The sequence below is a fragment of the Necator americanus genome, chromosome III, assembly GCF_031761385.1.
Source record: "Necator americanus strain Aroian chromosome III, whole genome shotgun sequence".
Lineage (NCBI taxonomy): Eukaryota > Metazoa > Nematoda > Chromadorea > Rhabditida > Ancylostomatidae > Necator > Necator americanus.
The window spans coordinates 34,155,505-34,182,209 of NC_087373.1; the positions used below are offsets into that span (position 1 = coordinate 34,155,505).

General features: G+C 41.5%; 1 protein-coding gene across 3 annotated transcripts; it reads left to right on the forward strand.

Moving 5' to 3' along the window:
* Window positions 1-10: 10 nt before the first annotated feature.
* RB195_011861 (uncharacterized protein) lies at window positions 11-26,705 on the forward strand (the record flags this gene model as incomplete). 3 transcript variants are annotated; one of them, XM_064193453.1, is made up of 30 exons in its annotated part: window positions 11-23; window positions 79-197; window positions 3,103-3,171; window positions 4,461-4,559; window positions 4,642-4,798; window positions 5,185-5,342; window positions 9,533-9,643; window positions 9,699-9,779; window positions 9,848-9,931; window positions 10,125-10,193; window positions 10,334-10,434; window positions 11,255-11,365; window positions 11,877-11,993; window positions 14,457-14,541; window positions 15,254-15,340; window positions 15,415-15,484; window positions 17,335-17,417; window positions 17,475-17,570; window positions 18,998-19,115; window positions 20,054-20,157; window positions 21,152-21,193; window positions 21,388-21,429; window positions 21,499-21,651; window positions 21,783-21,827; window positions 24,483-24,524; window positions 24,582-24,620; window positions 24,730-24,762; window positions 24,950-24,979; window positions 26,486-26,515; window positions 26,595-26,705. In XM_064193453.1, the coding sequence occupies 30 exons, from the start codon at window positions 11-13 to the stop codon at window positions 26,703-26,705; spliced, it is 2,499 nt and encodes an 832-aa protein (XP_064051034.1). The 3 variants fall into 3 exon arrangements, with proteins under 3 accessions (XP_064051034.1, XP_064051035.1, XP_064051036.1); XM_064193452.1 differs by having other exon boundaries at window positions 21,502-21,651; XM_064193451.1 differs by lacking the exons at window positions 3,103-3,171; window positions 4,461-4,559; window positions 4,642-4,798; ... (10 more) ...; window positions 26,486-26,515; window positions 26,595-26,705 and having other exon boundaries at window positions 18,998-19,120.

Here is a 26,705-nt window from a genome sequence, read left to right on the forward strand (position 1 = left end):
AAGCAATGAAATGGCCAACTCTAGTAAGCTCTGCTAGAACTCACTTTATTTTACTCGCTGTAATATTTGGTTTTTAAGACTGCCCTTCTCCGGTATTCTCAGATTTAGTTGTGGAAAAGAAGTATGATTATTATTACGACGTCCCCTTTCTTTTGATGGAGAAAGTGGTTGATAAGGTTGATGAACGTCTTATAAAGGTCTGTTCTGAAAATAAACGTAACATCGGCGTAACGTTAAGTTGTCATCTGTCACGTGATTGAACAATAATAGACAGATTTCTTCCAAGCACCTTTTCCACTTGTTTGATTATCAAAATCAAAGTTGTCGCTAAGCGCAAGCGTGGCACAGCTCGAGTAGTCGCACGCAACGAACCTGTTTGATGGGTTTGGTTACTCGCGCAACCATGAGTAGTGGAAAGTGTGCGATGATGCGGACAGTTCGTACCAATCACTTCTCCCTGCCTTTTCTTTGAAGTCTTCATACTTTTGCCCTTTCACGCCGTATAATGAGATGTAGAGAAGTGACAAATGCGTGATCTATGCGGTTACCATTGGTCGAGGATGTTGGCACAATTTTGCCGCGCGCGAATTCGCCATGTCATTTTGCGAAATCCCTCGCACCCCATAATAGACTCGTCTAGCTATTATTACTATCACTGAGTAGTTGCTAACTCGTGCTTTAAGCTCGCGGCGTCAGACGCTGGGATGAAATAGTGGTCCAAATTCATCCATTGGCAGAGATGCACCTAGTGCTACCCATCGCGACTGTGAACTGCAAGCAGTATATGAGTATGATAATTATATTATATACCATGATTTATTTCGAGTTTCCAGAAAAACTTGAAAATCGGAACCGTTATTAGCGTGTGAGTAGGCTTTAAACCGATTCCAAACGATAACTAAGTATAACTAAGCCGATGTGAATATAATTCTGAATTGTACTCTGGTGTGCAGAACTTAAAGGCAGCCCCAGCGCATCATGAAATTGGTATGTAACGAAAACCCAAGAGAAAACGTATTTGGGTTGAAGATTACAAAAACGAGCGTGCCCCCGCTTGATTCCTTCTAGTCGTATTGAACAAGGGCGCGGGAACCGCTTCAGTTCCAACGAAGTACGTTAGAACGTACAGCCTTCTACACATTCAGGTCCTCTCAACAGCACATTCATTGGTTTTACTTGAATAGGCTGTTGAAAAGATCTCATTAATCCCCGACCGCTCGCTAGCAGACGCAGCGCGTGCACAAATGTGGCGCATTGCAACTGGTTTCCTAGGAAAGAATGCCGTCTTCCTCGCCGTTTTTTATGACCTTAAGAGGAGAATGAGCGGAGCTACACCCGTTTCAATCTGCAACCCGAACTCTATGTGTTCCCTGGGGTTTCCGTACAACGTCAATTTCGTGATACGCTGCCTTTAAGAGCGAAAGTGACTTTTGCTTGATGTGTCATTGCCACGTAATATAACACACTGACGTCGCTGACTATGAGGGTTCTCTGGACATTATGGAAGACGGGAAATGGTTCTCAATAAGGTGTGTAATCACCATGGATCGTAATATATGCTCTGCAACGTATTCTCGTTCTATGCACAGGTTTGGTAAGGAGTTCTTGTGGTATGACGCTTCATTCCTCCACCAGGGCAGTTGACAACTGTTGGATGATCGTTGATGCAATTGGACGTGCTGCAATATGCAATGTCTCCCCAACGCATACCATCCGTGTCCAATGGGTTTTAAGTTAAGAGAACGGGCGCGACACAAATATCCTCTCGCCCCAAAAGCTCCCCCACCTGTGCTGTTAGATGCCGTCGCGATTTGGCATCCATAAATGTAAAGTCAGGACTGAATGAGCCCCTAAAATAACGCACATGGGGAAGGACTACAGTGTCATAACGTTGACCGTAAGTGTATCCTGTGTCCTGATTTGGGAGTCAGTAAGCACATGCAACCTTATACCTCCCCACATCACAATACCTGGGCCACCAAAACGATCATGTTCGTCAATGATTCTGTATACATTACGTGTTCCCATCTCTTGCCATATGTGGATTCGCTCAGAGTCACTACTCAGACCGAATCTGCTCTATCACGAAAAGAGCACCCCACACTTCTCTCTCTTCTCCCACTCTCCGTTGGTCCAGTTCCTGTGTTTTTGGCAGCAATGCCGGTGCCGCCGACGTGCGGTGATGTGATGTGTGTCGAGGGAAGGTTGTCTCTTGTGCTGGTCGTCGCACAAGAGATAACCTCCATCCAGTCCCCGTGTCACTGTGAAGTGTGAGATTGCGTGCCTTGCAGACCAGTTGAATGTGGTTGCAACTGCACGCATTGATTGACATGGGTTTTCTCTTGTCTCTTGCACAATATAGCGGCTTTTTGCTGCAGTGATTGACCGTGGTTGATCACCACCTCCCCTTCGGGTACCAGTACCTGTGCTTCGGAGCGTTTTCCGATGATTTGTGTGAGGTCATCCAAATGTTGTTTGCGGTCAAGCTGTAGTGAAGAACACCGCAGTGTACTTGCTGCCTGGCTGACACATACTATCTTTTCCCGTCCCTTCAACTACCTCGTTTGGTCGAACCAGTCCCACTTGGCGCTAAAGTCACGCTGAGCTCATGCCATGCGACGTCCAGCACCTCGTGCGCGTATGGAAGACATCTAAGAACATACTCCGCGCTTTCATGTCTACAGAGTTGTTAATATACTATGTAATAGTCTTGTCAAAACGACATGAATCACGAGTATAGTTGCGGTGCTTTTGCGCACGCGCTCGAAACGGCGCGGTGAAGGCAGTAGTTGGAACCAAGGTGAGAACATCGCAAACTGCAGCGATGGTAGTGCCAGCAAGGATTTCACCACGCCGGTGCCGGTGCGCTCCACCGAAACGCCCCGAGAGAAGCTGCGTACACAATTGCATGGTGCTTCATGTCGTTTTGACCTTACTATACTTCATCTGTTTTTATCTTATGTCCAGCAGATCAGTGGGTATATATGAGATGTGATGATATGTATGAATTCTTGTAACACATAGTGGATAGAGCAAACTATATCTTTGTCTGCTGAAGCTATTCTCAATAGAGGATATCCACACATAATCTGTTTGTTTTAGCATGTTGCTAAAGCGTACTACAATCCTTCGACCTCTCCACAAGTACTCACATGGCAAATTTTATCCAATGCAAGTTTTTTTATTCTGAATATACTGAGGTCACAGCACTTAACAGACATGCGATAAAGTCAAAAAATGACTGGGAGTTAAATCATTTAAAAATCACTCAGTCAACAAATTAAAACAATGGTTTTCTAAGTTTTGTAAATTTCTAAAGCGTCGACTCCGTTGCATGTCACGAAAATAATACCATGCCGTAGTGAAGCATTAACTTTGTTCGGCAGAAATTCGAATGAGAAATAGAAGGTATTTACGCATGTATGTATGCGTAGTAGGGTCAAAATGACATGAAGCAGATTACGCAATTGCGTACGCTACTCCTCTCGAGGCGATGCTGTGGAGCATAGCGGTTAGGAGCGTACTGATGGATCCCTCGCTGGCAGCTGCAGCTTGCGACGGTCCCAACTCCGTTCCAATTGCTGCCTCCGCCGCGCCATTTCGAGCGCGTACGCAAATCCACCACAACTACACTCGTGATTCATGTCGTTTTGATTCGACTATATGTATGTGAATGCGTAGGTGAAGGAGGAATTGCAAAGGCCGATACACTGCAGCCGAAAAAAGCTACGCACCTTGAGTAGGAACACCTGTGTGACATCTGGAGAAGGAGCGGTAGATACCAGGAAATGTTGGAAGAATACATCTACGATTATAAGTGCACTGTGTTACATAAAGGCACTGTGTTACGAATCTCACGTGGTGAGGGAATCCATTGGAAAAGCAAGGTTGTAGATTGCGAAGCTCGAGGTGGTTCCGCTCATCTCTCTCTAATCGTCGTAAAAAACGAAAAACGCTTCGGTTCCTGCGAGGTATGTCAGAACGCTCCTCTATGTACACGTTCCCGTCCTCTCAGCAGCCTACTCATAATTTTTAATTGAGAAGGTTGGTAAAGAGACCTCATTCATCGTCGACCCCTGGCACGTGGATGCTACCCATCCACAAGGATGACGTGCTGAAACAGGAGTAGCTAGTTAAAAAGGCCTCCCCTACGCCGTTTTTTTAACGACATTTTTTAGGAACGGTTGAGCGGAACCACCCTTGATCTGGCCATCTACAACCCCATCTCAAGTTTTTTTCCGCCGATTCGCTCACCACGCCAGATTTGGGGTTTGCTGTCTTTATGTTCGCTCGCGACCAGAACGCGTTCACATGAATTCAACCTCCTCCGATTGAACCTCTGTCCTGCCTCATCCAATCTGAAGCATTATGATCGTCTGGAGAAGTATAGGAGTCGATGCCTGTGGCATTGTAATTAACACAAAGCAGACATCTCTGATGCATTTAATGCTCTTATTTAGTTAGTCATTGTAATAGTGGCTTTTGTTTGTTTATTGTTGGCTCTTTCATTTTTGGTCGCTAGTATTCTATCATGCGGAAAGAGTGTGATATTTTCAAAGGCACGTAGTTTTAACTTTTTTAAAATTAAATTCTTAAAACAAAATTGACTACTTACCCACTTCAAAAAATTCATTATTACAGCGATCATCTACCATAGACACGCTTGTATTCGCATTCATATCACTGGCTATTAGTATAGGTATTACAGCCGTTAGTGTATACTACTTGTTCACTAGCATAACACTAATCTCGGATGGGCACAATGTGGCAAATCTCGATATTGAAAACGCTTATGGACGTGGGTTGTTCCGTTAAAAATTGGACTTATCGTGTTGCAATGATATTAGAGTCAGAATTTAAACGAATGTACTATACGTTAGTCTATGTGCGCTATTTCTGAGAGAGACTCTTCCCTTTTGCTCATCTTACTTCGTTTCATATTACTGTTAGTAGTAGAAAAATTTCACGTACTGTTATTTTCACTGATTGACCACAGCCGTCAAGCAAACAAGACGAATTGAAAAAAATTAGAAAAAAAAAAGTTGAAAACGTTGATAAGAATGGAGAGTTTAAAACAAACCATAAGTATCTTCTTAGTTATTATATAGAGATCCAAAAAAAAAGAAAAGAAAAAGAGAAACCAAATATCAAATTAAGAATGATTCTAAAGCGTTACTATTGCAGGCGTTAACAAATTTCTTGGTGAATCCGCAAATTCTACAATATGTCTGTTTGATGCAAGAAGCCCGATGCTTGAGAAAGATGTCCTATCTCTAGTACTTAATGCCACCAAAAATTTGGAGGAGATTCAAGAACGTTTTAAGTATGAAAATATCACTAAAGTAAGTGAAAAATATAAAAATTCAATGTCAAGGGTGATACGTGTTGATAACCAAAATACCAAAAAATTAACATGGTTCAAAACTCCAAAACTCAAGACTGTAAAGGAAAATCCAACTTTTGCCAATCCGGCCCCTTTTAACCTAGATAGCTTCACTTCTGTCCAAGTGATCAAGTGCACAGTTGATGTGATGCATTTAGCCCTTTGCATAAAGGGTCACCGCCCGTTCCTTACTCGATCGGCAGCACAACGACGTAGTGCTTTTCTCCTTGTTTTATGGGGATTTTTTTGTTCTTTTCACGTGTATTTTTGCATCAAAACCACAAACGATTTTCGCCTACTTTATTTTCTGCTTCAATATAGTAAGGTCAGAACGATCTGAAAACAGGTGTAGCCGCAGAGCATAGAAGCGGCATGATGTACCCTTTATATAATGAGATCAAAACACCATGAAGCTCTTTGCAGCTGCGTAAGCGGCTGCGTTCGAAGCGTTTGGGCATAGCGGTTAGGATCGGGTGAGCACCCTCGCTACCACCGTTCATTGCTGCACTCCGCGAAGGTCCCACCTGGATCCCAACCGTCCTTACGACGTCGTCCATTGCCGTGCGCCACCTTTGCGCCCCGCTTTTCGACGAATCGAAAGGCGGGGGTGGAGCGCAAGGGTGGCGTGTTGCCATAGAGGAAGTGGTAAGGAACCGCATTCCAAAGCCGTCTGTTTACAGCGATGCAGTAAGAGATGAGCGGAACCACCCTGTATTCATGATCTAGGACCTGATACAGGTATATTCCAACCACGCCAGATTCGTAGGGTGATGCCTTTAAATTTCAAAAAAGAAGATTGAAGTACCCATTTTCGCAATGCGATCGTAATTGACACTATGATAGAACTATTCCCAGATCTTTAGTTTGAATAATACAGCTTCTTCTAAAGTCGAAAGCTGCTCACTGGTACATCTCTTAGTACTGCATATGTTCGATTGTCCTTGAATCTTGGCATTTGAAAAACGTAGCTCTTTTATATACTTGAGCTGTAGCCAAGATTGGTATTGGTCTCTATTAACGTAACGATTTGGCGTTATCGCCTTCGTCAGAGCTAGGAAAAGTCAATGTCTCAAGTGATTTATCCTTTCGAACGCCTCATCATCTTGCAGAAACTCTTCAGAAAGTATTGGTCTCAATAAACGACATGTCCGCTGGTGTTTACTTCATGTGATGGGATGGTAACATAGTGGACCATCTCGTACCACAACTATTAAACAAAAGAGCTTTTACAAGGGACCCTAGCGACGTATCCGTCAGGTCAAAGCTCGCAAAGGTTTTAGTATGGGGCTAGTTCGTCTGTAATCGCAATGCGCTCATCATCTCTGTTCATTTTTGGTCTTGGACACCTACAAAAGGCAACCTTCCATTGTACCGCCAGCTATGATCTCATGCTCGTGAAAAAGATCCTGAATTAAACCTATATTCCGGAGTTTCGATTACGTTTTTTGCGAGCCTATCTAGATTTCGACGAGTCGCAGGGCGGAGGCGGCGCAAGGGGTGGAGCGTTGCTATAGATGGCGTCGTACAAAACAGCATTCTGGAGGCGGCTACTTGCAGTGCAGGGAGTGATGAGCGGAACCACCCCGTCTCCATAATCTACGACCCCGTATATGGATACTCCACCCGAAATCCACACCCCCTCAAATTCGTAGTTTGCTGCCTTTAGATGAAAAATGTGCGAGTGTGGTGTAGCGGTTAGAGGTTCTGTTTCCTGCACGATCGATCGGAGGTTCGAAACCGCCCTAGTGCTCACCAAGCCTTTCATCCCTCCGGGGTCGATAAATTGATACCAGACTTGTCTGGGAGGATAAAAAACACTGACAAGATCTGGGCCCCGCAAGTCATTGTATAGGCCAACACGCGTTCCAAAAAAAAACCTCAACGATTACGAATTCCAGTAAAACGCGTTGGCGCATCCCAAGTGGATTGATACGCCAGTGATTTTGTCCTTTTCTCTTTTATTTAGATGTTTCCTGAATAAACAATGTCCGCCCAGCTTCTCTATAATCTCCAATTGAGGACCTGTACGTAATGAGATAAACCACTCTCGACACCATGCAATCATCCTCTTTTTTTAATGGACAAACGATGAGGCTTTGAGTTGCGCAGGATGCGTGCTATCTGCCGTTTGAGGTATGGTGGTATGTAATCCTGCGTAATATTTCTATAACCCTAACATCATTCACAGATCGTTTTGGATTTACAAGAATCAAGGTGGATACTACAGGAGCATAAATTGTGAAACAAAACCCGTTTGATTCGATTAATTTTAAGAAAAAAAAGTTCCTGAGCTTCTCTCGAAGTTTCAAAATGGCTTTTGCACCTATACGTGGTTATTAATAATTGGAAGCGAGTCAAAACGGCATGAAACACGGTGCAGTTGCGTAAGCGGCTGCGCTCGAAGCGGCATGGGGGAGAGAGCGGTTCGAATCGAGGTGGAACCACGGCGAACTGCAGCATGGTGGTAGCAAAGGTCTTCTTTCGATCCTAACCACTACGCTCCACAGCACCGGTTCGAGCGCAACCGCTTACTCAACTGCACCATGCTTCATGCCATTTTGACTCTACTATAGTTGAACTTTAACAACAGCATGACAAGCGACGAATTTGAAAGCCACCTTCCCCCGCTTATATCCAACATATTCGACTTTTCGAAGATAGGTGGATGATGGAGTTGAAACAATCGGCAACATCTCTTTCCAACCGTGCTATTCGATATAACTTAGTAGATTTCTTAATGCAAACTTGGCACAATGGTACTTCGCTGCGAAATCTACCTGATTAGTAGATGAGCATTTCCAATATCAGAAAGAGTGAACATGTATTTCATCTGCGTGATGCAAATTATCCGCAGAAGAAATACATATTCACTTGTTCCGCTGGTAAATTTTTATTGGATAGCAATGTCTCCAAGCCAAGCCGATTTAACCGTCAAAGTGTGACTACCCATCTGGATAAATGATATTGGATAAGAAGTAGAAATGAAGTGCGGCAGCTATACTAATGAAAGAACCAAACCATCAGCTTTCTTACTCTTTAACTCATATATTACGAACTTGTGGTATTGTTGAATTTTTTAATGAGAGGAGTGAGTGTATGGTAACACAAAAACCAAAGCCAGTGAGTGTTTATCAACTCACTGACATTGGTTTTTGTGTTACTCTTAGTTGTCAGCCTCGTGAACGTTGCTCCACCACCCTACAGTTCAGTCAGTTACAAAATACTGGGGTGATATGACTAAGGGTTGTCCACCACCCTACAATTCAGTCTGTTACAGAATACTGATGTGATGGAGTATTATTAGTATGAAATTCAGCTTTTCCTTGTAAAGCAGGAATACGTGAGCATTAAAGTCCACGAAGAGCTCAAAATATAGGGAATCAGAATCATTCTGGCTGCTATCTTCCATAACCTGAACACCCCACCTTACTGCTTTGCTTACTTTATTGTCCTGAGGATCTCCAGAACATGGTTTTCGAATGTATAAAACGTGTCTGCTAGTTGATCTTAGTTTAGCAGTAAGAATCCTCGAAAATCCCGCAAGGAGATAACAGTATGAATGTTTCCTTCTTTCGGGTAGTATAAAACTGATTGATAATTTCATTAAAAAAAAAAGCGAAAGAGCATTTGCCCTGAGAATTTTCACTTGCCACAAGTTGAATACTGAGTATGTCACTCAAACTGCGAACAAATTAAAAAAGTAAAGCCTGATATCAATTCGCTTGGGACGAAAAGGAAGTCGATGTATCAAGTCGTTGTTTTACCTATATCCTCCCTGACAAGTTGGATATCAATTCATCGACTACGGCGGGATGACAGGTGTGGTTGGCACTAGCGTGGTCTCCAACCATCGAGTGTGCAGTCACAGGCGGACCTTTTACCGATCGCGCTACACCAGCCAGATCGCTCGAGTGCAATGTTGGGGCGCAAAATCACATGCCCAAGAGATCTGTGGTGATAAAGGTGTTATATACAGTGGGGCAGACCGTGAATTATTTGCGATAATTTCTTAAATCGATTTCGTGGGAACGGCCGGCCGGGAGAGTTTTCATATGGGAACAACATACTCATTTCATGAAGAGAAGTAAAAAGATTGTGTAATGAGATTTGAAGTATCGCTTAAGAAGAATTCGTCTTGGATTTTTTCAGCTGCTTGCAATGAAACGAAGAGCAGTAAACACCCTCCAAGAACTAAACAGTCTCATAGTAAAATCACCACTCCCGAGGCTAACTAAACTCTCCTCAACAACTACGGAAACGGTAAGTATAGTCAAATCCATTCAAATCTGACAAGGACATTTATTCCCTACTCCAGGAAACATTGCTAAACAGCTGGACAATAAACAGTACTGATATTGACAAACTAAAACAAATGTCAAAGTCATTGAAGGATGAGGTCAGTTATGAAGTGCGATCCACTTGTCTCAAATCAAGCTTTAATCGTTAAAGATTTGCAAATTTTAGTTTTTGGCCCTAATCACCTACATAAAGAGAGACAAAACTCAAATTAGCGCAGAATTAGATTCCTATCGAACTCTTATTAATGAGGTAAGCACAATCAACGATAGGTAAGTATTTATCAAAAGAAGATCGGAAATTTCGCTGAATTAAGACGCTAGTATGTGGATATTGGCAGTATAACCTAATGTTTTACGCTGCAACAAAAAAAAAGCGCTAATAAGCCTCAAACTTATAGAAATACAAGCTTATTCAGTTATCTTGTGATTCATACCTATTTCAGACCATTGCCGACGTCGTACACGAAACTGGACGTTTCAAAGTTGCGGCTAAGGACGTACAACAAGCAAATGTGAAGTTTTGAAATCCAATCAATATTTTTCACATCCATCGAATGGCACAGAATTTTTAAAATTTTCAAGTTGATTTGGGATTTTGAGATACGGTAGTGTATAGTATATGCTTCTCCTCTCCATATGACAACCGTTCTAGGATATCACGAAACAAACTATCAATTACATGTTGTTGCCTTTGTTAGTACCCGTTCTTCAGATTATTTTTGCGTTAGCTGCGATTATAACTTTGATAATGAGGTACGTTTTTTATGCGTAAACAAATTTATAGAGCTCTGATACATTTCCTTCCGTGAGAGAAACAGTAAATATTGGGTAGGACCATTAGAATTTAGTAACGAGTTTTATTTAATATTCCTGTTTGAGGCACACTCATGTGTGTTTTCAAATAAATTAAATATCATGTTTACTGGGAGGAGCAAGAGCTATGAAATCTTGCATTGAATATTTGAAACTGAAAATAGTCCCGTCAATGCCAATGATCTTGACCTTCAAACCTTCTTGCAAAATGTTCCAAAATAACCACCAATCCGGAAGTCACTGACTAAAGCCTACGCTGCGTGTTCTCTTCGACTACCCTCTTGAACTCGCTTTCGAACTCAAGTTGGTCAAAGTGTTACGGTGACGCCTTTGTAACGGGTCCGAAGCAAGCATACCCTTTTAGTTTTTTCAGAGTTAAGAGTTTCTTAAAATTTCTTTGGGTCAGCCAGTTTTTTTTTTGTGATCTGGTATTTTGGTATTTCAAAACAATTACTTACAGCGGCTATGGGTGGGTCTCATCAAAACGTTACTACTAGTCCGGGTCCAAGCGTTTAGTACTTTTTAGTTTAGCTTTTTTTGTCAACTTCTTCGCTCCTAATCACCATTGGTCCAACATAATCCGCAAAATGAAGCAGTTAAATCCGTCAACGGCTACTGAATTGACGAGTTAAAATATCTAGATAAAGAAGAAGTTGGTAGCCATCTACGATGAACACCTTTCTCTAAAAGCTTGTCCAAATTCTCAACAGATGAGATGCCAATGTCCTTTTAGTAAGGTTCAAATGTGGGGACCTTTCAGGTATAATATCAAGTCTGGTAATAATGATGATAAGTTGTTTGGTGATACTTTGTTTAATCTTGCTGGTCATGGATCAATTATCATCATAGCTGTTTTGTTTCTCCTCCTTGCGTGAGTGTTTTCGCTGAATAGTAGGAGTGTTTTGAAAAGAACAAATGGTTGCAAAAGAAAAAAAAACTTGTTTTTGGTAAACGCACGAAATTATCATGAAGTTGACGATGTTGGAGGCTCTCCGCAAGTAGATATGGGTGGGGATGTAGTTCTGGATCATCATGAGCATAATTACGCCTAATTTCGCCTAGTAAATGCAGGAAAAAAGAGGCGTGAGAAACAGCTTTGGCTGTGTCGCTCCACTTCCCCATTGTCTTCGTTCTGTTACCCGTAATAAGTTGTGACGTTAGAGAAACGGATCACACACAGAGCTGTTTCCCATGCCTTCTCCTGGCTTGCTAATGAGAATCGAGCGCAATCACGCTCATATTCGTGAACTACTCCCCTATTCCTACCTACGCATTCGTGATAAGGTATCAACATCATGAATTTTGTGGAATGTTGCTTATAACTCTTCACAATGAAGTATTATCCTTTGTTGCAGTATTCTTCATTAAACAGATAATTTTAGGAGTTTTTTCGCCGCAGCTTACGTTTCTATGTACCTGTGTAAGGGATTCACCAAGAACAGCGATTTTAACGACACCCATCCTCCAGCAGTTCATTCGAATCTCAGTGTGGACCTTATGTGAGCTTCTTAATTTGTGTTATCGTGCTGAAATCTATCTTTTTTGACTTTATTTGTGCCTATTTATTGAGACGTCATCATCGATGCCCGCAGTATTCCTTGCCGTAAGGCCATCCGAGCCGTCCTGACGCGTACGTCCTCGGCGAATGCGTGCAAGGGTATCCTCTAGTTCGGTCAACGGAAAGATAATCGACGGGCGCCAGTGCTAATGAAAAAAAAATGTTTTAATAGAATTACCACTATAAAGTTGACCAAATGAGGTATGTACAATCACAGGAAAAGGAAGGAGAAATTAATTGTAAATGCCTCCATGTACGAGTTCTAATAAATCTCGACATGATTATGATTCAGTGTTTGTGTTCTTAAACTGAGAAAATCTATAAGAATCTGCAGCGATTATAGAGCTCGCCCCCTAGCAATCTTAAGTGAAGGATCATACGCGATTGCCTAAATGTGTATGCATTATGCTAGAGTGCAAAATATGTCTGGGCAACAAGGAAGTGTTGTTGTGTGTTGTTTCATGTGTTGTCTATCTGATTACCTGTATGCGGTACAGCGACAAATACATGGGAGAAACGGATGACTACACGTTCGGAATAAAGGCAGCACACCATAGTGAAGGAATACGCAGGAAAAGCTAAAATTGGGGTTATAGATTGCGGGATCCGGGGTGGTTTCGCTCATCCTCTCCTAACCATCGTTAAAGGCATCACCCCACGAATCTGGAGTGGTAAAATCTGTACTTCTGGTGGAGTATTCGTATACGGGGTCATAGATTATGGGGAGGAGGGTGATTCCGTTCATTTTTTTCTAATTGCCGTAGAAAACGGGCCGGAAGATACGGCTTCGAGCGTTCCGGCACACTATTTTCTACAAGGAGTTCGATTGGAGCGCGCCAGTCCTGTGCGGCGCCGCATCTTCCGGGCCGTTTTTTACGGCAATTAGGAAGAAATACAATACGTATACGAATACTCCACCTGAAATCCGCACCACCTCAGATTCGTGGTATGCTGCCTTTAAAGAAACGGAGTGAAAGACGCAGTTTCTCATTACCATTCCAGTTGCAACGCTCCACTCTTGTGCATGCATCGCACTCAAGTGTGAGCGATCGAAGATCAGTTATTTCTTTCCACCAGCCTATTCACTGCTGTATGAATGCTGTGCATATGGGATCGTTCTAACATACCTCGTAGGAATTAAAGCTGTTCCCACACCGTTTTTTATGACGACTGGGGAAATGAGCGGGACCAACCCGGATACCTGCACAACCCCGTCTCTGGCTTTTCCCTCGGATTCCCTCACCACGTCAGATTGTGGTATGCTGCCTTTAATAAACACCTGGACGGCAAAAGGAAGTCAAGTGACTCTGCGGCATTAGTTGGTCACAGGGTGCGACGTCATAACGCAGATTCCGAAACTAAGATCACGGTATTGGCGGACGATCCTAGTAATGCCGCGCAAAAGGGTCTGAAGGCGTTTTGGATCCACTCCAAGAGCCCAATGAGCAGAAAGAAGTACCTCTGTATTACGCCGGAACTCGCCCGCAACGTTGCTACTTGACAACGCTGGTCTACTCTTTACGGTCATCTGGCAGCTCCAGAAAAATCCCCCAATCCTAAGGTACGGATGAGACATCCACTTCTAACTATAAGATCTAACAGTAGACTTAGGATCTCCTTTGTTGACCAGATAAGGTGTTCGATAAATAACGCTCGTTTTCACCTTTTCAGGCTCTGAAAAAGGCGATACGCCGCCCAAAGCAGCCAATAGTAAATGATTATAAAAACCTCGCGATCGGCTCAACTAAAGAACACAAATACTAATTTAAAAGGAGAAAAAGCATAGAGGAGCTTCCAGAAGCTCTATCGATAATTTTTCCTTTGACCGATGAAGGTGGATCAGTGCCAGCTAGCAAGAATGTGACGCATCAGGCCAACAGAATCGACAGTGGCTGAACACAATAGTTAGTCGAGTTCGTAGTCAGTACGAGAGACAATTCAAGGCTGCACTGAACGATTACAAACACTGACAAGCAACTAATTGTCCAAGAGGTTTTTGCACTGGATACTTACGCACAGTGAGACAATTAAACGCAATTTACACTACATAATATCCAGTTAGTTGTTAGCGTACAAATTTTGAAAACTTTCGGGTTCTTCTTCGCAAGCTTAGTCGGCTTATGACATTCTCCAATTTCAAACCCGTTCCAAAAAATGTAATTTTCATCACAACTTTTATGCGCCAGTTTGACGAACTTACAATGAGCGATGGTACCGCTCACCTTAACAGAAAAATTTAAAATTGCGAAAAATTCCGACTTTTCCTTTGTTTCTAAGTTCAGGATTTTTTTCATAAATACATATGCATAAATAAACGAACTCCTTTCGTCTTCGCCTACCATTTTTCACGTGATGAACGATGAGATGATGGTTATAGTTTTTGATAATGTATAGCATATTTTAGAGGTGTAATCCAAGAATGTCAGAAAAATAGTTCAATAGTGAGTGCTACGAAAATAGAACAAATATGGAGTTACGACATTCCCAGGGTTAGTAACTACAATTTTTTCTCATATATGAACATGTGAACGCCCACGTCAACTGTAACTTAAAGGCATCACCCCACGAATCTGAGGTGGTACGGATTTCAGGTGCACTAATCTTATAAGGGATAGTAGATTATGGAGAAGAGGGTGATTCCGTCTATTTCTTTCTAATTGCCATAAAAAACGGCCCGGAAGATGCGGCGCCACACAAGGCTGGCGGGCTCCAGTCGAACTCCTTGTGGGAAATAGTGCGCCAGAACGCCCGAAGCCGTATCTTTCGGGCCGTTTTTCACGGCAATTAGGAAGAAATGGACGGAAACACTCCCCTCTCCATAATCTACTATCCCGTATGCGAACACTCCAGCTGAAATCCGTACCATCTCAGATTCGCGAGTATGCCTTTAAAAACTGCAGCAGCAGTTCGATTCTGTGTTCGATTTCAACGATTAGGTTAGGGTTTATGGCATGGTTTCCAAGTGTGGCACCAAAAATATTAAGCACTTCCTGCAAAACTCAATATCAAAAGCCTCAATTTATCCAAATAGACAACTCATTATATCCATAGGAATAATGAGATGTTGGGATTATGGGGAGATCGGGATTGTTACGATATTTCCAAACCACGTCACAAACCCTACTAATTAGTGAAATGAAGCCAACACCGAATGTTTTCGCATACGATGTCCGTCCGATAATACTGTCCTAACACTTGCAGCTAGATGAGTTAGTGGGGAAGATAGGAGTGTCCTTGGGAAAGTGTGAAGTAGAAAATGACATACAATCCTTTGCAACCAAAGTGCAGGTGAGTTGTCAATATTACGAAAATGTATGTATGAATTTAAAACTATATATAGAATCTTTTCTCTCCATATTTAGAATTCTCTCAATGATTTCCAAGATTCTGTGAAAGGGATGGACAAAACCCATTGGAATAGACTTCGAAAAGGTAGTTATGTAGATATTTTACAAACCATCAGGAAATCATTTTTTGGGCAGTGCTATCTAATGCTGAGCTTACAAGGCGAAGGACCCACCTGCCTGGTGGTCTGATATTAAAAAAGTGTCGTTTTCGTGATTATCATTCTCCAGAAAACAAACACTTGGAAATGGTCGACTTATATGAATTAGTTCAACTAAAAAAATTCCTATGTATGTGGCGTTTTTCAATGAAATATTGAGATTTGCGAACCGACCTCAATATAAGAGTAGTAGTGGCTAAAGCGCTTGCACATACGCGACAAAATCAAACTCGTTTTCGATTGTGAAGTTGAATGAATGAAAGGATAAGCTGCTAGATCGACGAGATCCACGTCTGGATAACCATACAGTGGATGAGAAGTGCTAAAGTCGGTTTATCAAGTGGTTGCCAGTTCCTCTGAATATTCGACACGAGACAGTCGGATCAAAGCTCGTCGCAACTGCGTGAACCATTGCACACGAGATTAGGCGGTGGAGGTACCGGCTGCCATCCGAAACGTGACTCTTGCTTGCTGCAGTTGGACTGCGGAGATGAGTAAGGTCCCATCTCGATCGCAGCTGTTTACGCAGTTGCGCCAGAGTCCACGTTGTCTTCACTCAACTAGACTCAGTGAGATTTCTGGGACCCGCGGCACGCCAGTTCAACTATTTAGGACATGTTACAGTCCATTACATCGTTTGACGCCTCTATCACCCCGTGACAAATCTAATGAACTCATCGCACTCTCGCTGAGCTTGACGCTATCGCAGATGCTGGTGATCTTTTATATCACAAGGTGGAAATTCATCCGGCTTCACAGAGAGTTTTCCTTGAATACCGTTTACTACGAGACTGGGCTGACTGAAATTAGTTTAGAACTACAAGACAGCCACCAACTTGCTCCCCAAAATCCCTTCCCAACGAATTAAAGGCATCATCCCACGAATCTGGAGAGGGTCGGGTTTCAGCCGGGGTCGTAGATTGTGGAGAAGAGTAATTCCGTTCATCCCTCCCTATACCAATGTGAACCGTCGAAAATCCATTCGGACGAATCCCAGAGGGAGCAAGGGTTGCGCATTGCAACAGAAACCGTCGTAAGAAACAGCGTTCCGGGGTCGTCCGTTTACACTGACACAAGGAGAGATGAACGGAACCACCCTTTTCCCCACAATCTACGACCCCGCATTGGTGAAACCCGTACTACCCCAGATTCGTGGGTGATGCCTTTGACCCGTCGCAAATCGTCGGGATTTTTGGGAGTGCGCAAAATTAAGATTTCAAAATAGCAATAGACAGAAAATGAGTTTTCGTTTCACGGCGGGATGCCAATGGAAGGATCTGCAAGTGATTGACGAAAGTTGGCGAAACTTTGTCGGTATTCAGCTCAAAACTTTGTCTGGTGTGAATTCTGAAAGTATATTTAAGATTGTCGGCTCATTTCCTTCCGACTGATATTTCCAGAATTTTGTTTTGCCCACTCTCGAGAATTTCAACGGTTTGCAACGGAATAATCTGCGGGGAACCGACTTTGGGATATGAATTAGTAACTGTGTTCTAATTTAGACCACAAACACAATTGCAAATGTTGTAAAAAAAAATCAGCTACCTTCACTTTAATACCTAAAAAGACGTTTTAACGATTAAGTGTCATTTTCTAGAAACCACCTCAGCAACCTTAGAGTTCCTGCGAATACATCGTGCTTTACCCTCAACAATTTAGAGACGTTTCAGAAATAACAATATGTAGACCATAAACGCACGTTGTTCAAGCAGTAAAATCTAAAAATTATCGTGTTAATGATTGTAGCAGTGTCATATCATTTTGGATTTTTTTATAGGTGAACAAATTCGGAAGGTCTTTGTCAAAGCAGAAAAGGAATTGCATAATTTTCTCACTGAACTTAATGCCTCTGCAAAATCGGTGTGCATTTCCTATTCCTCTTCTCCATGAATTTCACTAATCACTAACTAATTGCAGTTGGGACCTCTGCTGACAACAGCCTCAAGAAAAAAGCTCTATGAGACCATTATCGAAATTGTTTCATTCTTGAAAGTGAATGAATACGCTACAATGGTGAGACGTGTAGTAGACTCTTCATTTTCCTTTCTATGCTAAACGTTTACGCCGCCAGATTAAAGGCATCACCCCACGAATCTGAGGAGGTGCAGATTTCAAGTGGAGTATTCGTATACGGGATGGGAAACTACGGAGAGGGAGGTGATTCCGTCCATTTCTTCCTAATTGCCGTAAAAAACGGCCCGGAAGATACGGCTTCATTCGTTTTGGCGCACCACTTTGTACAAGAGGTTCAAATTGGAGCGCGCAAGACTTGAATGGCGCCGCATCTTCCGGGCCGTTTTTTTACGGCAATTAGGAAGAAATGGACGGAATCACCTCCCTCTCCGTAGTCTCTCATCCTGTATACCTATACTCCATCTGAAATCTGCACCACCTCAGATTCGTGGGGTGATGCCTTTAAGTAAAGACTGCATATTCACATCCACGCGTTGCAGTCATCCGAAAAGAAATATTCCCTTGTATTATAACATCATAATAAAAGAAATAGTGACAAAATAAGTGAATAATAATGAACAGGATAATGCCACTGGCGTATTAATCCACTTAGGATGCACCAAGACGTTTTACTGGGATTTGTAATGTCAAATCAGTGATTTTATCCTCCCAGACAGGTCTGGTACCAACTTATCGACCCGGAGGGATGAAAGGTTTGGTTGACACAAGGGCGGTTTCGAACTTCCGATCGTGTGGCTACAGCTGACCTCTAACTGACTGCGCTACATCTGCCTCGTAATAAGTAATAATTATAATATCATAATAAAAATACGTAACAGTAGTGAAGAAAACAAAGCATCTTGCAAATATATTTGGTGTACTGTTAAAAGGAATTAAGGAAGGAAAACATTAGGATTCCCGAACCTTTTGCTACTCAAAAAATAGTGTGTAAAAGAAAAAGAATCACAGATAGACAGTTGAAAACATGCGTGTAATTTGAGCTTCTAGCAGTTACGAAGATCGTTACATTATGGAACTGTTCAATCACTTTAGTGGGCAGTTGAGTAAATAGTGGAGTTCACAGGAACTTGAGCAAGAGCTCTGCCAGAAACGAATCCCAATTAGCTCGGATACCTGCCATTCTCCTACTACCAGACGTTTGACTGCGCAAAAAAAAAGTGTTTAGGGAATGGAGAGTCCATATGAAGGAGCATCAAAGGTTCTCTTTTCCTTACGCACTAACTAACTTTCCACTGAAACTCACCAACGCGATTATTAGTTAGTACATGTTGTCATCAGAACGTTATCTTCCTCCACATAACGTTTCTTCCTTTAGTGGCTCGGAGGAGTCGTGCAAAGTTGTCTAAATCTAGTTATTTCCGAGAAAACCAGCAAAAAAAGAGGAACAGTTGTCCCATCAAGTCATCGATATGATTCGGAATTCGGAAGAAGTATTCAACTCAGACCTCATACTAAACCTTTTCCAGGAGCAATCCACCGCTCGTTCGCCGCAATGTAAACCGATTGTTGTTGTTTGGACTGTGATGGGCTCATCATATTGCAGTTATGTCACTCCTCCTGTGCAAGGATTATGGCCAACCTGTGGTTAGCATTCCTCTATCTTTATAAATACTAGTTTATCAATAAATTTCACGACACTTCGGATTTCTTTTTCTAGTTACAATAATTTCGAAATTTATATAATAAACGTGTATAAAGTTGGGTAGCCATCGGCACTCCGACGGCTAATACTTGGAAAAACTGTCTGTCCGCGCTCATCGTCAACTTGGAAGAACCAAGTAGACGATGAGCGCGGACAGAATTCCCAAGCACGGTGGATCAGTAGCATAGTCGGGTCAAATTACCTAAAGGTCAGTGAAACTGCGTAAGAGGTTACGCTCGAAGCACCGCGGGTGGAGCGTTTACAATCGTTAGGGACCCTTGGTAGCATCCTTCATCGCTGCACGCCTAGTGAAGCTAACGGTGGCCTCAGCTCGATGGCAAACGCTGCGCTTATACTTCGCATCTCCGAGCGCAACCACTTACGCCCAAACGAGGGGGCCTACTATTCCCCTGATCGCTTTGGCAGTATATTGTGGATCGTTATGTCAGGTATTGACCAAAGTTGAAGTAAAAAATAAACAAAATAGTACAAATGAAGCGAAATGAAACTGATTTTTTTACAAGATGTCCCAGAACTCATTGATCAACGCAATATGTAGGTTCAGATAAAGTGTTATCCGCAACAAAACCACGTTATCTCCAATATTTCTTTCATTTCAACTGCTTCAACAGTGCATAGAATGACTCCTTCCCACAATTTTTTTTAATAACAACAGCGATAGAGAGCAAATATATGTAACTTTGGTACTTATTCTTCCCATACGTCTTTCTTTAGAAGAACCTTTAAAAAAAATTTAAAATTTTCAAATATAAAACCACAGAATATTTCTTTCCCGAAGTTCTTGCATCTCAAAGACTATTTCAGTTTATATTTTGAAGAAATTACTTTGAAATTATTGATCTACGCCTCCACTTTTCAGTAATATGTGCGATTGGTACTTTGTTTCTTTATTTTGGTCTTTGTATGGCTGGCAGTTACAAAAGAAAAAGATCCAAAAGAGCAAGAAAGAAAAAACAACAATTCGTAAGTATAGTATAATATAGGTGGGCTATGAGTGTGTTTTTTTTTTTGCAAGTCCAAAAATACACATGGAAATTCTAAAAAAAACTAGCCTGATCTAAAATTGATCTGTTTCATTTGAAAAAGAAGTTTGCATCTTAAAAGATAGTATGTGTTGATTTTCCAATTCTTCTGACTTTTTTTAAAATTAAAATTGGATAAGAGTAGGGTGAAGAAGAGCATTTTTGACAACTTTTTTCTTCTCCTATTCAATCGATTCATTAATTCGGACAGAGCTGCTGTGGAGATTCCTGCTCCTCGTGTAAGGCTTTAAATTTGGTACAAAAAAAAACTTCTAAAAAAACAGAGGAATGAAAAAAGGACACGGAAATGACAGCATGAAGCAATAAGAATTGAACTTTGGCAAAAAGTCGTAAAAACAGATAAGTACACCATCGATTAATTTCCAGTAGCTTTTTCGTTTAAGGGCAGCACGCCGAGAAATCGACGATTCTGCGGTATTTCCAAGAAAACACAGAGATCGAAGTGTAGATTATAAGTGTAATTGTGGGCGTAATGACGCTCAATTCTCCTTAATCGTTCTGAAGAAAGGTGTAACATGTTCTAATTTTCCTACAAGGCACGTAAGAACGCGCCACACCTTTATAAGCACGGCATCCGCGAACGGACGGTAATCGAAGAGGTTCCTCAGCAGTTTATTCAAGCAAAACCAAAGAAGAGGGCTGCTAAGGGAACTAGCACGTCTGCAAAAGTGGCGTTCTAAGGTGCCACGTAGGAGAAAACAACCAATAATGCTGTTTCCCATGCCGTTTTTTTTTACTGGAGATTAGGACGAGTTGAGCGTTATCGTGACTCGTGATCTAAACCACTAATAGTGTCTTTTCCTTTTCCGCAAGATCACAACATCTTATTTGTCGTTTGCTGCCTTTAAAATATGTTTGAAAAAATTCTTATGAGCTATTCCACATTCCATTAATTGAATCAACTAATTCTTCAGGCACAGAAAACCACACTTCGACCAAAGCCTTCAAAGAAAGGCGTAAGTGGAAATTTACAGAATTGTATGTTTACAGCAATGAATAACCTCTCATAATCTACACAACCAACCCTGTCTTTTCCTGGAGAGATCTCAACATCGTAAATTTCGTACACTGCCTCTTAAGTAAAATTGAGAGGAAATCCTATGAATTATCCCACATCTCAATGGTTAAATTAACTGCTCTTTTTTTTCAGAAAAAGAAGGATAAAACACGAAAAAAGACTTCAAAACAACCAGTAAGTAAAAATTTAGAAAATTGTATGTTCAAAGCAAAGAATAAACTCCAAAACAATGTACAACAAAAGCAGAAAAAAAAGTCAGTCAAAAAGGACCAGAGCGCTTCCAAAAATGTTGAGAAAGAAGAACCGAAGGAGGAGTCAAAGGAAGTCATACCAGCAAACAAGTCACCAAAAGAAGATTTAGAAGAGAATTATGAAAAAGTGAATAAAGAGGTTGAGGTTAGTGAAGTTCATGATTAGATGCTTAGATTCATGCTCACATACACTTACCTTTCAAATGACTGAATTTTTTGAAAACGATATGAGAAGAAAAAAAAGTTCCATTACTACAAGCTCTGAATTAGTTACAGGTTCCAACACAACAAGAAAAACAACCGAATAAGCCCCAAGAAAAGGTAATTCTATAAACGATGAATGCTTTCACAGAAAAAAATTATGAATATTTACTGAAAATACTTTTCTTAGGCTCGCGTGAAAACCATGGCAAAAAAGCTCCACCCCCTAAGTGGTTGCACAGCAGTTCGCCACCTTCTACCATTTTTTCCTGTTTGTGCATCCAGTAATGTACAATGTCAGACTGTAGTTCTTGGCTTAAATAATTGTGAAGGTTCTATGGTATGGTGAAGACGACATGAAGCACGATGCAGTTGTGTAAGCGGCTACGCTTGAAGCGACGCGGTGGAGAAAGTGGTTGGGATCCAGGTGGGACCATCGCGAGCTGCAGCGAAGATTGGTCCTAACAAGGCTCTTGCTTCGATCCTAACGAGTACGCTCCACCGTACCACTTCGAGTGCAGCAGCTTACACAACTGAAAAGTGCTTCACGTTGTTTTCACCTTTGTATTTGTCAATTTAAAGAGCATAAGTAAATGAAATTGAATTTCTTATACTCACTAGGCCTCATCCCAATCCGCAGACTCATCTCAGTTATTTTGCTAGAAGATGAAAATCTGATAGAACGAAACAAGCAAGTATTGATTCTGAAGCATTACTGCAACAAAGTGGCAAATGTTTTTCTTCAGAAACTCCTGTGGACTTCCCTCGCTCAGGTCAAAATACGAATGATCTTCCTCCAAGTACCGATAACTACCTCAAGAGTAAAAAAATGCACATTCAAAAACAAACACCTAAAAATATTGATAGAAATAGATCTGAGGTGGTACGGATTTCAGGTATTCGTAAACGGAATCGAAGATTATGGAGAGAAGGGAAATTCCGTCCATTTCTTCCTAAATGCCGTAAAAAACGGCCCGGACGATACGGCTTCGAGCGATCCGGCGCGCTATTTTCTACAACGAGTTCGACTGGAGCGCACCAGCCTTGTGCACGCGCCGCATCTTCCGGACCGTTTTTTACGCCAATTAGCAAGAAATGGACGGAATCACGCACCTCTCCATAATCTACGATCCTGTATACGAATACTCCACTCGAAATCAGTACCACCTCAGATTCATGCGGTGATCCCTTTAATGCGTAAACAAGAATATAAGGGTAGAAAGCAACAAATTGATGTACGATCACTTATAAGATGCTTATAAGTTTCATAAAAACACTGTTTCTTTTTGCCTAAAAGGTCAGCAAAAATCTATTTAGAAACGGGAAAGTTAGAGAAGAAAAAAATCTTCAGTGTTGTAATTTTCACACAGCACTAAAAAAAGAGCATACATGCCTGTGAAAGCATTCACAACTTGTAGCCGCGACCATCCCTGTAATCTAGAAACCTATTCTCGATTTCTCTTTTTTTCTGGTTAGTTTTTTTTTGCTCTCGCTCTTGGATTTTTTTCTAAGGATTGTTTGCTGGCTACATTCATATACTCGGGTCGATACAACCCGAAACTCAGTACATTTGCGCAAATAGCTGTACTCGAAGAGACCGCGCCGCTTCCAGCACAGCCGTGTTTCTTGAGCTGTAAGCCATTAAACAGAATTGGCTGACTTAGTATTTACGTTTATTACCATAATTGCCTTAGCTTAACAACACTGGCGCTTGTAGCATCCAAACTTTCAGCGCGCATCTTCTTTGTCCGCCTGATTCGTAACTTCATGGCTATTTCCACAGTTAGGGTACACTTGCTCCATCCGTAGGAATCCACGATCGGCAAGCTATTCGTCTTCGTTGGACTTCCATGCATGCTCCGACCGCATACTAATCAGAGTGAAATCACGAACAGTCAGCAAGTTAGCAGCACCCATTTTTGCCGTTATGTAAATGAATTGAAGGCATCATCTCACGAATCTGACGTGGTATGGATTTCCGAGTGCCGAAGATTATACGGGGCCGTAGATTGCAAAAACGAGTGGGTTCTCGCTCGTCTCTCTCTGCATCACTATAAACAGACAGCTATGGAATGCAGTTCCTTACAACGCCCTCTATTACAATGCGCCACCTTTGAACCGCGCCCCTGCCTCCGATTCGTCGCATATCCATTCGGACGCCCCGATAGGCAATGCATTTCATTCGACGGATCGCAGGCGAGGGCGGGGCACAAGGGTGGTGCGTTGCAATAGAGGACGTCGCAAGGAACCACATTCCGAAGCCATCTGTTTGCAGTGACGCAGGGAAAGATGAGCGGGATCCCACCCGTTTACGCAATCTACGCCCCCGTATAGTCTTTGGCTCTCGGAAATTCATACCACATCAGATTCGTGGGGGATGCTTTTAATAGCGGATTCCCGCTTACTTGGTCTCAAATACGGTGGTTTCGGAAATATTTCGCAGCCAACCTCAAACCAATAGGAAGCAACAACAAATCTCGAACGATGTTTTTAGCTGTCTGGCTTCCAGACAAAGGTTAACGACGCCATTACGACGAATTTTGACAAAAAAATAATAATTGGTCAATTAAGTTAATTCGGCTAAGTAACGTAACTACTAAATCAGCAAACTCTTTCTAATGGCTCTGACATCAAGAAACCTGCTTATTAGGTAGCTATTATGAGCACTATTCGGATGCTTCCTCCCTGCAACTCCCTTCGCCTAGAAGAGAATCAACTGCATGTCTCTTTAATTCATATATATGCATTAATGACGTAAACGTTTCACTTTTTCAGTCACATTCACTACCGTCAGACTTAGTTGAATCTATTCGAAAAGTAAGTCTCATTACGATTCTGTCATCGCTGTTCCAAATAAATCGTTGAGTACTACAGTGGAAACCACCGACAACCACTCTATTAACTCATAAAGAGGTCAGAAACACACTTCATTGATTTTTCTTAAAATCTTACATATTCACTGGAAATATTCGGTTTGTTTGAGTACATAGATTCACGTTAACATCTTTATATTTTCTTTTAGCAACAAAATATGAATCTTCGCACACAAGATGAGGTTAGTCAAATTTTTGTATTTCTTTTATTTTCAACGAACGTCAAACGTTTACGCTTTTTCGACGTATCGCATGTGGCGTCTTTTCTAAAATTTCTAAAACTGTTATTGCTCTTATTATTCAAAACGAGTCTACACTGATTGAAAGCTATACAAAAATTTGAATAAATGTTCGAGACTTTTCTTTCAGGAAGAAATTCATCCACCTCTGCTCCCATTTGTAGGTTTTTTTTCTCATTTTCATATTTGCTGCTACTTACTGATGTTTCTATCCTAGAACTCAACCTTAGTTCAGCATTCGTTTTACAAGAGTGATAAAAACAGCAGCTTTCCGTTACAGAGAAATCAACGACAAATGATATTGAGAAAAAAATTAAATCACAAAATAGAAGAAAGTAGCGCACTCACAGAACTTACCGAAGTGCCCAAATTGTTGTTTCCATTATTGACCATTACGTCCAAAGGTTTATGGGGTGCTGTTCAGCCAGTCAGATTGTTGAATGGCTAGTTCTATTGTTTGAACTGAAACATGATCTTTAAAATCTTTGAAGTAGCTCTTAACTCTTAGATATTATCTGTGGTAGACCGCCAAAGTTCATCGCCATTACCATTTTTTGACGATATCTCACTTTGCTACTTTGAAAACACTCAAAATGAATATCTAAAAAACCTTGCACACCGTTGCAGAAGAGTTTGAGGATAACTGTCGGAGTGGACAGTAAGTGTCATCCGAGAACTTTTGTTCTATACGTATAGTAGGGTCAAAACGACATGAACAACGGTGCAATTGCGTACGGAGTTTCTCCCAAGGCTGTGCGGTGGAGCGTAGCGGTTAGGAGCGAACCCTTGTTGGCACCAACCATCGCTGCAGCTTGCGATGGTCATATCTCGCTCCCAACTGTCGCCTCCACTGCGCCGTTTCGAGCGCGTACGCAAATGCACCGTGCTTCTCGTCTTTTCGACCCTGCGCGAATAAGACTACTAATGGACACATCGAATGGAACTGTAAGTCATTATGGTAGCTAGGCACGCGTTCACAAATTTCAAACGATTCCGAATTGAAATCGAACTTCTATTCTTCATTATTCAACCACTAAAGAATTTTTCTAATAAGAAAAAGGACTTGCATCTCTTCAATCGGATTCTTATGCCGTTCAGAGGACTGTAGAAAAGTCTCAAAACTAGATAACTTCTTCAGCTGTTCATTTTTGGCAGAGTAGTAAGCAAGAACAAGCGTCGGTAATCTCTTCTCAAATAAAGTTCCAAACCACAATAGAACAAAAATAATGGATACGGTACATAGTCCAGAATTAATTTGATATGAACTTGCATTCAACGGACTTCACTTTCATGTCTAACTTACTTTTATAAAATTAATTTTGAATTAAAAAGATGAAGAAGTTCGAAAAATTTCTATTTACAAACAATACAACCGCCTTACCTTGCAATGAATGTAATTCATATTCAAGCAGCAGGGTTTATGGAAGAATAGCCGCTATCTTCGCGGGACTACAGCGTTGAACATTTTTCACAATTCATTATTCGTTTGATGATTCCAGAACAAATATAGATATAGTCAGTCCTGTGTCCATCCATCAAACTTCTTCTCATCACGTTCCTAACAAGGAACACTTTGGAAAGGATAAAGTTACATAACGAAAATGACAGACAATAAAATCATTCGAATACCTGTTTCATATTCCTACTACTGATCAATTTATTATAGGATCAGGAGCCGAAAAAATCACGTAGTAAGGTGCGAAGTAATGAACCTGCAAATGAGGAAAAACAAAACGATGCACCAGTGGATGTAATTCTCGAAGCACCAATTTCAGTCCATTCAAAAAGGGAACCGGTACCAATGGAGCAACTGGATCGATATTAGCTATGCTATTAAACGTCTCTTCATTTGTTTGAAAAAAAAAAGACATTTCGTTTCTGTTTGA